Source organism: Hesperophylax consimilis, chromosome 29 (genome assembly GCF_061612785.1).
Source record: "Hesperophylax consimilis isolate HC1 chromosome 29, BYU_Hcon_1.0, whole genome shotgun sequence".
Taxonomy (NCBI): Eukaryota; Metazoa; Arthropoda; class Insecta; order Trichoptera; family Limnephilidae; genus Hesperophylax; species Hesperophylax consimilis.
In genome coordinates, this window is record NC_142864.1 from 7070213 (window position 1) to 7082839 (window position 12627).

Genomic DNA, 12627 nt, shown 5'->3' on the forward strand with positions numbered 1-12627 from the left:
CAGTCAATATTTGATAATTGATTACTCCAACACATTGGTGATCTTTCTCCAATTCTCGTGTCTTCTACTTAGTCAGTGACCATTAGTTTTTCGAGGCTTGATTTATCAATTTGACGAGCAATGTGTCAAAAGTAACCAAAGCATCTTTCACTTAAACACTGCTCGTACATATTACCTAATACATCATATTGCTCTTCTAGGAAAGTATTCCTGGATGCACTCTTCCGCACCGGAACCGGAGACTCCATCGAGGTCCTTATTCAGCTGGTGAAGAACAAGGAGCTGACACCTCTGCAGCAGAAACTGGTGTTCATCTCATTGAGCACTGTCAGACATGCATCGTCTAACTCTGTGAAAGCAGCTTCCGTGAGTGTTTCTGATTATTATTATTATTCTTCCATGTTTCACCTCATAGCCATTGACAGTAGACCAGACCCTTTAATAAAGTTCTGCAGGGTTCCCAAAAGTTGTTTGGCCATATCTCTGGTTCCACAACATGGTGTTACTAACTAAAACGTCAGGTATCTGATCCTTCTTCCCATCAAGGACATCTTAGATAAATAGCTATTTCTTCATCCTCCTCACATGTAACTCCTGAGGTGGCAGAACCATACTTATAATAATTGTCCTAGTAGCTCTCTCAGTTTAGGCACCAGATATAAATTGCTGTTTCTTCATTATTTGTACACTCCCTGCAGCCATTTATTTCTCTCAACGTTTCTGCTACCATATAGCAATCAATCCTATTCCCGTTTTTATTATTCTCCTAATATGGCAGTATCAAGTTAACAGTCGAGTAGCTCTCAGTGTTGACGCCACAGATAAACTAATACTTCTACATCCTTTCAAGATTTCCTATATCCATTTAAGCAGTTATGTGATTTTTACTATTTGTATATATGTTTTCCACTGTATCATCTGACCATGGATCCTCTTCCAGTCTCTCCTGGACTTGCCTGATGTCTCCAATGATGTTTTCCTCGGAGTGGGAGCCCTCGCCGGTGCTTTCTGCCGAGAGCACTCTTGCCACGGACCTGGTGTCCAAGATCCCGGAGTAGCAGCCTTGACTGCCAAGCTGAGCTCTAAGTTGGGAGACTGCAAGGCTGCCAGCAAGAAGGCTGAAGACTTGGTATGTATTACATATATTTTGTGTTTATTTATTTTCTCATCTTTGTTCAAGAACTGTTGATCAGCTGGTTTCCCAAATTCAAAAATTGCAAATCTGTAATCAAGTTACGTTTATTCTTTTGACAGACAACTTTCAATTATTTATTATAGTTAATGAAATATAATTATTGTGTCCCGTAAAAATAAATATTATACTGAGGTCCATTTTTGAACCGCCATCAAATTTGACATTGTTGCAAATCGATGATCAGCACCATTTTTCACGATGGCTGATCCAATTTTGATCAAATGTTGATATGGGCTGAGAACCGGTGGTTAACGGAGGGCATTATTTGAAGTGGCAACTGAAAAAATATCAAAATGGTGCTGATAGTCGATTTGATGTCATATTTGACTGATATTTTATACGATAAGGGCCGGCCGTGTGGATGCGCAATTGGAGCAGTCACCTTCAGGCCCCGAGCCAAGGAGCCGCTAATAATACCTAACACCTAATACAAAGCCCTTGAGGTTTTTATTAGCGCCAGGAGCCATTTGACTCAGGGCCAGATATACATTTAACAACCAAACACATTCTGGAACATCAACTAACTTCATATTCATCTTTACAGATCGTCACAGTTCTGAAGGGAATCCGAAACATTCAACACTTGGAAGATTCAGTGATCCCCAAGCTCGCCAACTGCGCCGCCGATAAGACCGTACGCCAGAGGGTACGCGTTGCCGCTCTTGAGACCTTTGCTGCCGATCCCTGCACTGCTAAGGTTTGTACTACCTGTAATTTCAGCTAAATCAATACAACACACACTTGGGAGACTGATCGAAATTTGCAGGAGAAACAATACGACAAAGTTTTCAGTCTAAAAGATGAGTAGATGATATGTATATAAGAGAGACGGATGATAGGTTAACGCTTTTTTGGGTTAGATATTGAATAGGATGGTTGGCCATTATAATATATCTGGCTTTGAAAAGGTCAACTCCCTTTATTGAAACGATTAGAGGACTTATCCAAATATAACACATACAGCCAACTTGTTCTATACTACGTATGTACTGGTCCATCACCCATCTCTCTTGCAAACATCACATCACCTACTCCTTTTAAGTCTAACATGCTGATGCATTTTAAGCTTCATTTGAAATTCAAACAATTTATTTATTTCCTCTTTTCCTTATTACGCCAAGAGTCAAATGAAATGAGTGCTACAGATGTTCCACAAGGGATTCAATATGAACCTATCTTATTCAGTCGTTGAATAAATAACTTTCCTTTCTTTCTGCCGTTGAAGTAATATGGCTCAATGCCTCAAAAGTCAAACAATGTTCTTACATTCTTAGCTCTTGCTAGCGGTGTCCCACAAGGGATTCAATGTGAACCTAACTTATTCAGACTTTATTTTGTTCCTGCAGTTGAAGTCCACCGCCCTGGACATCCTGAAGGACAGACAGCAAGACTCTGAAGTCAGGATCAAGGCTTACCTCGCCCTGCTGAACTGCCCAGACACTAAGATCGCTGATGAGATCAAAACCCTTTTGGATACTGAACCTGTTTACCAAGGTACGATTAAAAAGCCAACATACCAAATTATTTATTTATTTTTATGTGATTCCCCTAGGAGCTCCCATTACTTACAGTTAGTGGTAGATACTCTCAGTATCGCCCCAGTGAGACCACCATCCATGATACAGCCTAGTTTTTCACTGCCCTATAAAATCTAGCCATCTACCCACATCAACAGATGGGGCCTAAAAGACTCAGCGATGTGTGAATGCGGTGCGGTACGGACCACTGAACGTGTGATCAACGAATGCCTGCTTCATTAATTCCTCGATGGAATAAATGAGGTCCACAGGGCGACGCCTGTGGCACTTGATTGGCTCGAAGACCTGGAAGTTTCCCTATGACACCAAAGAAGAAAGTATGTATTTTGTTTAATCACAGATAAATAACAAACATATTTCTTATCTTCTAGTTGGATCTTTCATCACTTCTTCCATCCGTAACCTGAAAGCCACGACCAACCCCTCTCGCGAGAATGCCAAGAACACCATCGGTGCCATCAAAATCGTCAGCAAGTTCCCATTGGATGCCAGGTACAAACTTATTCTTGTTATTTGAGTTGTTCATGTTATCATTGAAGTCATCATTGGAGTTACCATTGTAGTTATAACATTAAAGTCATCATCAATATCTCCTATTTTAGCCTTCTGACCAAATGTTTCGACTGTGTAATAAGACAGAGCACATATGCTGAAGTAGACATTTTCATTGATAATTTATACGGATTCAGAAAAAATGTCATGCTATTGCTAAAAAATAAATATGTAACAATTGTTGAGCAAATTATATTATATATCAATTGTGTCTCTCTTTGTGTCTATTTGTATTATTTTACATAATTTTGTAATTTTATTTAGATAATAATATTTATCCTTTGACTAAGTACATTTTTGTAACTTTACCTACCTATTTGTATATTAACTGAGTTTTTGTAACTGGATTGTTTTCACCTAAGGGAAAAGCCAGTATAAACAAATTGATGTGAAGTGTCTATTGAAGTCTCTGTTTTTATCCATTTTTTTTAATTAGTTTCAATGGCAATGACTGAACGGTGGCTGAGTTACATCGCGTTTGGGTCCCACCCATGCGTAGTGTGTTCAATTCCTTGTCTGGCTGAGTCCTCCATCACAACACAGGCAACATTTTCCGCTTACTGTGGTGGTAGTTGGAGATTTTCAAATATTGTCAGATTATTCGTAACCCGGGAATGTTTGTATTTCTTTTTAAATTTTTTTTTAAAAAATGGCAAAATTTGTACATGATGTAGGTATAAACTTGATATATAAGTATAAATGAAGGCCTCAGCACGGGCAAGCCACCCAGTGAGGCCTACATTACTGGAAAACTTAAAATGTAAAAAATATTGTACCAAATAAAAAAAAATAAAAAAAATAAAAAAAAATTAAAAAAATTCAAATGTTTTCACAGTCCTCTTCACTAGGGAGGACTGAGGCTGTAGTTTTTTGAACTTTTGTATTAAGTTTCGTGTTGTCTTTACATCGTCTTCATGTTTGTAAATTGATTATCACTCTGTTCTCTCAGCCGTGTTTTTACTCTTTGAAGTCATCTTTTTGATCAAGTGAATCAGATACTCGAGTCGGGCCATGTCAAGAGTCAGAATAATAGAAGAGTATGTATGAGACAATGTATGAATGTGAATGAGGAAAGAAGTGTGTGCCAAGACCTTTGGCAAGAGTTGTTTGGCGGTCCGTCCTCTCTGCCTACCCCTGCGGAGAAGCGGCGTGATGGTTAGTTAGTTAGTTTAGTCATCTTTCCATATTAAAATACCTCACAGTGCTAATCATTGATTTATTCTGTTCAATCTCTCTTCACATCAATTCTCAATACATATACCACATTATTTCTATAATTTCAATCACGATCACTGTTATATTGTACCATTTTATCCCTTCTTCCCAGGAAATACTCGCAGAACTATGAGTTCAGCTATGAAATCGACACCCTCGGAGTGGGGTCAGCAGTTGATGCCAACGTTATCTTCTCACAGGACTCCTTCCTGCCCAGATCTGCTAACCTCAACCTCACCGCTGAGATCTTTGGCAGACAGATCAACCTTATTGAGGTTTGTAATAATAATCATTTTTGTTTCTTCATGTTCATTAAATTTGTAAACTAGCGTTAAACCTTTTGAAAGCGATAAGTAACTCATGTTTTTTAATACCTAATGATTCTTTAACCTCTTGTTCGCCAGCACATCCTTAAGGATACTATTAAAAAATCTTTTTTTTTAATATAGCTAGCTATTCGCGGAAAACTACTTATGGTATAGTAATTTGGTATATTATCTGGTAAGACAGTACAAAAACATAATTTAAAAAACAAGTACAACATTATGAAAATAATGGTGAAAATTTAGCGTTGGCGATCAACTTAATTAATCAAAAATATACAGCATTTTAACTTGGTATGTATATCTCTCCAGGTAAAGATAAATTATTAAAATTTACATCCAAATGAAAGCCGGCCTTTATAAAAGTAAAAAATAACTATTTGTACTGACAACGTAAATTGATAGAAGTGTTATGTATACCGATTTGATATCTGATGTCGCCAGTTTGCATCAGACTTTTCGACTCCCAGTCCCCAAACAGTTTTATGAAATTTTTGGCATACAATCTAATACATATTGTGTCACTCGTTTTCGAAAATGATGTGTTGGTTTCAGTGTTGGGTTCCATACTTATTACGTTAACATTTTGGTTTCCAGCTCGGCGTTCGTCAGGGCAACCTGGACCGCGTCATTGAGGAGTTCTTTGGTCCCCATGGTGTGATCAAGACCCACACGCCCCAGCAGGCCTTCGATGGCTTCAAGAAAACATCCATGAGCATCATCGAGAAGATCGAGGAGCGTCTGAAGGGATCCTCCAAGAGCAAGAGAGACGTCATGAGGCAGATCAGTGCTTTCGGACAAAAGGTAATTATGATGGATGATGGATTCACACATCCGTCAATCCTGAACACACTGACCCCCAGATTCCTACCCACCCCACATACCATTTTCCTTCCCAGAACTCTCCTTCATTCCCTTAAAAAGACCCTCCACACAGCATCCCCAAGATGACACAGGTCCAGAGGGAAATAAGAACTAGAGAAGCAAAACTTTGATACCATGTTTCAATAGGTCAATAACCCGATATCTAGTAAAATAATTTTCCTCCAATTATCGCCACAATAATGTGATTTTTATTCTAGCTCAAGACCGACGCCCAAGGCTATCGAGGAAACCTGGACATTGACGTGTTCGCTAAGTTGTTCGGAACCGAGAGTATCTTCCTTTCCCTGGGAGACGATCAGCCTGCATCCATCGAATCCCTCATTGATCGAGTGTTTGACTTTGTCGACAGTGGTGTTAAGGATGCCAAAGATTTCTCTGTAAGTAATCCAAATGTATTGATTTATGAACAAGTTATTTTTAGTGAACGAATCTATTTTAATTAACCTTTAGGGATTTATAGTTCAGCGCTGATATTATGGTGTCTGTGAAATTTGTGAGGGTTAATCTCTTGTTCGCCAGCGTATCCTTAAGGATACTATTAAAAATCATTTCTCTGAATATAACTAGCTTTTCTGCGAAAATAATGACGGGAGATTATATACGATTTTTATAAATATATGAACACATTAACTGGTAAGACAATTTACAAAAACTAAGCATTGGCAATCAATCATTTTGCACAGCAAAAATTTATCATGGGCGATCACAAATTTAAAAGTCGTAATTCAGGTGGTTTATTATAAGGTTTACTGCATTTAATAATTAAGATCATAATAGATTTATAATTCAGATATTGGATACATGATACAAGATACACAATATACTCATCCAATGCAGTTGAAAATTCCATGGTTTTTGGATAACAGCATCTGGAACAGTTTCTGCTTTTGGCTCTAGGCGGGGGTTAGTGTATATGTAGTAAATTGTTAGGTACAAGCCATTCTACTTTTAATTAAGTTGAGTGAAGAGTTTTCATTGAACACAGCCAAGACTTTGATGACACATTATTCTAATCGGCCATTGTTTTTACAGCACGAACTTCGCCACCACATCATATTCCTGGACATGGAACTGGCTTACCCCACTGCCTTTGGTCTACCTCTGAAACTGAACCTCGAAGGAGCTGCCACAACCAAGCTGAACTTCGGAGGAAACTTCGATATCAAGAAGATCTTCAAGGATCCCAAGAATGCCAGAATTGAGCTCAAGGTCATCCCAAGGTACCAACAAAACATTTACTTTTACTTACTATGGTTAGGCACGTCAGTCGTGTTAGCATAACATCTAGAAAGAGAGAGTCCTTACTAGTAGGAACGGTGTGCAGAAATGGACAATAGATTTCCGTAGCAACTACTCGATATGGACAGAAACTCGCTGAGGGACCTGATAGGACTACTAACGGGACACTGCCATCTCAGGAGACACATGCAGATATTGGGAGTGGAAAACACCAATAGATGCAGGAAATGTGAAGAGGATGAAGAGACTCCAATTCACCTATGGTGCCAATGTCCTGCCCTGGTGGGAACTAGGCTCAGATACCTGGGGAGACATACAGTAGAACCAGAAGACATAGCCACATACCCAATGACAACCCTGGTGAACTTTATTAAAGAGACTGGGTTGTTGTTAAAGGATTGAGGTAAAATGGGAGATAGCACAATGGGCCTATGGCCTAAGTGCTCACGGAAACTAGATGTAAACCTTCTCCGCTTTAAAAAAAAAAAAAATTCCATAGCGGTATTTGGAGCACAGACATGTGGGAATGCTGTACTTTTTCTACAGGTATTTCAATGGAAGGTGCTTTGAGGAACCAGCGTCATTGATCCCTTCGGCACTGATGCACAGACGGGAAACATGCCAAACACGTGCCTAACATTTGTTCACGGTTGACACTTGTCACATGAAAACAAGCCGATTGTGATCTGCATCTTGGCTGTGGAATGAGTTGTCATCTTGCTTTTCTTTATCCTGCAGATTCACTCCTTCCTTCAAAAAGACCCACCATACTGAATCCCCAAATATGAGATAACTGTGCGGAGTTAAAGAAAAAAAAACCTGACATAAATTTTTTACATTTTCTATTTTTTCCAGTGCCAATATCAAGGTCTCCGGAACACTGGCCATCGACGCAGACGTGGTCTTGCACGGCCTGAAGGTCGTAGCAACCTTACACACCTCCACTGGAACACACCTGGTTCTCAAGACCCTCGAGGGCGGCTTCGACATTCAGCTGGGCCTGCCGGTAGAGAAGCAAGAGCTGGTCACCGCTACCAGTGAAATCTTCTTTTATAAGAGGGAGAAGGGTCAACAGGATGTTGAGACCAAGGTTACCTTTGATTCTGGAAAGTAAGTATCTTTTCTTTACATCTTTCTTCTTTTCTATGGTTCTAACGGGTTTAGAAAGAGAGAACAACAAGCTTTCGGTTTTCATTCAAAGGTATTCCTTATGCGTCCAAAAATTTGAAATTTAAATAAAATATTTCTTAATAAATCTCTAATCTGACGACAGATTGTTTAAACTTAAACAATATTATATTGTTTTCAATATTTTTATAATTAAATTTTTAATTGCATATGTCGATTTTACAAAAATCTGAATGAGTCTTTCATCTGCTTTGAAGAACAGTATTTTATTTTTAAATAATTCAAAAACAGAAAATTTTGTCTGGAATCAAATTTAATGTTCTCTTAACAGCAGTATGTATATTGTAAAATGTCAGTGGGTTTAGGGGTTAATATGACAGAGTGAAAAAAATAGATTCGGGTCAAAAAAAAGAAGTTATTTATCAGTTGATGAAGCCTCCATCAACTTTCCAACGATAGGAAGAAAAATATGATTTTTCATTTTTTTTCCAGTTCAAGAAAGGACTACCACGCATGCTTCGATCAACTGTCCGCAGCCGTCGGTTTGACCCTGTGCGGAGAGGTATCCGTCCCATGGAATGACCTTACCAACAATGGCAAAGGAGGTCCAATCACCCTGAAGCCCACTTTCCCTCTGAATGGTCAGGCTAAGATCTCCTTCAGCTTGGAGAAGGACCAACTGAGTGGTTATCACATTCATGGAGGCAAAACAAATAAGAACGGACAACACCAGTTAGAGCTGTCTCTTGATGCTCAAGGTAGGTTCTTATGAGTCTTCGTCTTATCTCTCCTGGACCAGACTCCCCCATCCTCAGGTCCTTTGATGCAGAGAGAGCAGAGGACACCAGAATGTTCCGATTACCTTTTATCGGAACATCCAGTCCAAAGTATCGGTGATCTTCCTCTGTTTCGCTTATCTTCCACTTTACTATCATGTCAGTAAGCATGAGATTTTCCAGGTTCAAGTTCTCGATTTGGCGAGCAACATATCCAAACTATCTTAGGATACGTTGTAGGCAGATAAATAGCCCATAGAATAATTGACAAATAGCCTCTAGAATAAAAAAGAACACAAGAAATGCGATCGAAAAGTCTGGTCATTCGAACCTTAAATTTCCAATACAGAACTGTGTTCCATCCCTATTGTTACCCTCGTAAACCACATTCCCCCATTTGACATCTTTTCCAGCCTCAAAGATAGATCCCGCATTGTTTGTACAGAATATTGGCACATTGCTAGTCAATCCAAGGGAGCCTGCTATGCAACAATACAAAAGACTATCCCATCAAAACCGTGCTTTCAACAATTCCCCGATTTAAAAAAAAGAATTTTCCTCACTTATTCGAATGAGAATTGGACATTGTTCCATTCTTTCCGCACATTTTTAAAATTCACCTGCTTGACTTCCCAGATTGTATCTGTTAGCCATTCTACAAACACTTTACATGTTTATATTCTGCAGTTAAAATAAAATAACCGAAATTTAAAAAAAAATCTAATTTAACTAAAATGAATATTTTTTCCAGGTGGCAAGAAAGACCGCAAGGTATCATTCCTTATCGACGTATCTGCCGTTCCCCAACTCTACTCCGTTAAGGCCGTCATGAACTCTCCCATCAAATATCTGGAGGCGAGGGCCGCCCTGGTCAACAGCGAGAAGGAGAAATCCATCTCTGCTGGAGCCAAGGTCGATAAGGAAGATTACGGCGTGAAGGTCGGATTCATCCTGGCTGGAGCCAATACCTACAAGCCAGTCCTGGATTATACATTGCCAAATCAACGCTCATCAGTGAGTCTCGAAGGTAAAAATAAATAAATTATTATAATATTTAAAAAAAACATAATATTACAAACTGTAATAGACATGCTGTAGAGATCTGAAAAGTGGAAAATGAAAGACATAGATATACATACATAGTACAAACCCTATTGACAGTTATATTTCTTAAAGACGCTGTCAGATAGTCAAAGGATTTGTTTGTATTTTCGCTTTGCAACAAAATCGAAATGAAGGGAATATTTCTGAATGCATCCAAAAACTAAAATTGTTTTTAAAATGTGATGAAATACGCTTTCAAATATTAGAAATAAACATAATTTTTGACAGTACGTTTTAAATATTGAAGCAAATTTTTTCATTTTAATAAAAATATCACAAAGTTTTATAATTTTTTCTCAAATTTCGATCGAAACCTTTTGTTTCACAGAGGTGTACATTTTAATTCTTCTATGGTTAAATTTTAGAATATAAAGCGTGGTGTTTTCTCTTTCTAACACTGTTCAAATCATATTTCTCACCATGACAGTAAGAGACCATAAGAGCTGTTCTCAAAAGCGAACAAATTTGCCTGAAGAGTTAAAGAAAGCGAGATAGCGAACACTGCAACACAGCCTCCTGGCAGTAGGTCGTCTAATATTCATCTTAGTGTAAGCGAGTAAGCGCAGGGTCCTCTCATTCACACCCATTATGTAGGATATACAATTAAATTTAAATACGAAAATGCATCCTATACCTATTGTGTTCATACATACTTATATTTGTGTGTCTGTCTTTGTCATGTATGAACAAATTTTAAATTAAGAATTTACTATACAACAACCTGATGTAGAACAACAACCCTAGATGTTTTGCAATGTCATCCATTTGAACAAAACACCGACCTTGATAGTTTACTTAGTTTAGCAAAGTCCTATTTTAACTAGACCGTTTTGCATTTCTTTCTGTAAATTTGTTTGTACGTTCCGTTTCTGTTTCAAGATGGTGACCATGTTAATAAAGATTCTTTTTTCAAATGTGATATAGTCGTGTTTGTTTGGACTATCTCATTCACATTTCCTCAATATTACGGTACCCACCTACCTGAATGAAGAAAGATTGAAAAATAAATATTGTTATTGATATGGCGATGTTTCTTTGGATGAATTGTTTAATTCCTTATTTGATTTTTTTTTCAAATATTACCTTATATGGTTTATAATTAAGTAGGTAGGTATTTAAGTACCCGCTTACAAATTTTCCGATTTTAGAGGAAATTTTGAATTTGAAATTAAATAAGAGAAAATTGGAAACAAACTTTTTTGGACGAAAGGTCTACTGTTCACAGAACTTCTAGTTAATATCGTTTCAATGACTGTTTTTTTTTATTCGTCAGGAACCGTGACAACACCTGGAGGTGGCCAGAAGAAGATCACCTTCAACAACGTGTGCCTCGTCTCCGAGCACCATCGCTTCAGCCTCAACGGGTTCATCTCCTTCGATAAGGACATCGTCACTGACCTGAAGGTGACTTCGGGAGAAAACTTCGCCACTCTCTCCGGCAAGTTCCATAATGAAGGCACCGGATTTGACGCTGATGCAGAATTCCACAATGACATCAACCCCAATGTCGACTTCTCGCTGAAGCTGGCTCGCGTCAACGATAAAGACCTGGTGAGTGAGAAAGTAAATTGTTGCCGTGGTTGTGGAGTTTAAGGTTAACTTTATACGTTGCCTTTCCTTTCTTTTTCTGCAGCTTCACAACATATCCCAAATTGCAATTCAGAGCAGTTGGGTCTCTTGTGTGTTCTTACAATACCTCTCTGTCTCTTCAGGACTCAGGTTCACTTCTTCATCCCCAAAGATGACAAAGGTAGGTATGGGAGGTATGGAAAAACTAATAAATAATAACTTCTGTTGAATCCGCAAATTGAGTGCACAAGAGACCCAACATTTCCCAACCTCCTGCAGCTAGTGACTCCATGGATTGGGGCATGATAGAGGGAAAGGGAAGGAGATGAAGGAGTGAAAGTACCTGTCTATTCAAACCTGGTCACCAAACATGGCTAAAGCCGTTTAAGGCAACATTTCGATAGTGGCGATCTTTCACCAGTGCGATACTGAGAGTATTGATCATTCTGGAATATATTATTTAAAGTGAATAAATTGTGATTTAACACAAATTAATCAAATAAAAATTACGATTTGCAAAATTTGTCGTAGCTCAAGCATAAATTATTTATAAAATCCATTTCATTCTTTTTTAAATTCCTTTTTACCCACTCAAGCTATTTTTACCCACTCAAGCTATTTTTACTCACTCAGCTAGTTTCAAAAACCTTTTGATTGATCGCTTGCCATAATGAGCCAAATTTATAGAAATATAGAATAAACGGAAAAATCTAGGTGGATTCATTGACTTTAAACTGCAGTAAGCAGTTTCATGTTTCCATTTTAATATTTAGAGGAATAGTATTAATTAAATAATGTTAAATGTATATATATATATGACACCATTTGCAGGAGTGTTTACCCAATATTCTGTGTCGTGCAATAGTGTAGATCCTTGACCCGTGATCCTGTTATATTTATTATCGATAAATACCACAAAAGTAATTGAATGCATCTTTTTCTGTTTCAGAAAAAAATTGACTTCTCATTGGTTTATGGCACAGACTTAAAGTCACAGACCAACAAGATCAGCCTCTATTCTTGTCTCAAGGGAGAGCTGGACCCTTTCACTCATTACGAATACGAAAATAAATGTAAGTACAGTATTATTTTAAGGTTTTTTT

General features: G+C 38.1%; 1 protein-coding gene across 1 annotated transcript in view; it reads left to right on the plus strand.

The window, feature by feature from the left end:
- Positions 1-12627, plus strand: part of apolpp (retinoid- and fatty-acid binding glycoprotein apolipophorin) — a 69472-nt gene that overhangs the window by 19091 nt on the left and 37754 nt on the right. Inside the window, exons 9-22 of the mRNA XM_089649088.1 lie at positions 201-366; positions 941-1129; positions 1740-1892; positions 2542-2689; positions 3105-3225; positions 4613-4775; positions 5421-5627; positions 5906-6085; positions 6741-6928; positions 7803-8057; positions 8568-8833; positions 9603-9878; positions 11229-11506; positions 12474-12597. Coding sequence (XP_089505214.1) covers positions 201-366; positions 941-1129; positions 1740-1892; positions 2542-2689; positions 3105-3225; positions 4613-4775; positions 5421-5627; positions 5906-6085; positions 6741-6928; positions 7803-8057; positions 8568-8833; positions 9603-9878; positions 11229-11506; positions 12474-12597 — 2714 coding nt within the window. The remainder of the gene's footprint in view (positions 1-200; positions 367-940; positions 1130-1739; positions 1893-2541; positions 2690-3104; positions 3226-4612; positions 4776-5420; positions 5628-5905; positions 6086-6740; positions 6929-7802; positions 8058-8567; positions 8834-9602; positions 9879-11228; positions 11507-12473; positions 12598-12627) is intronic.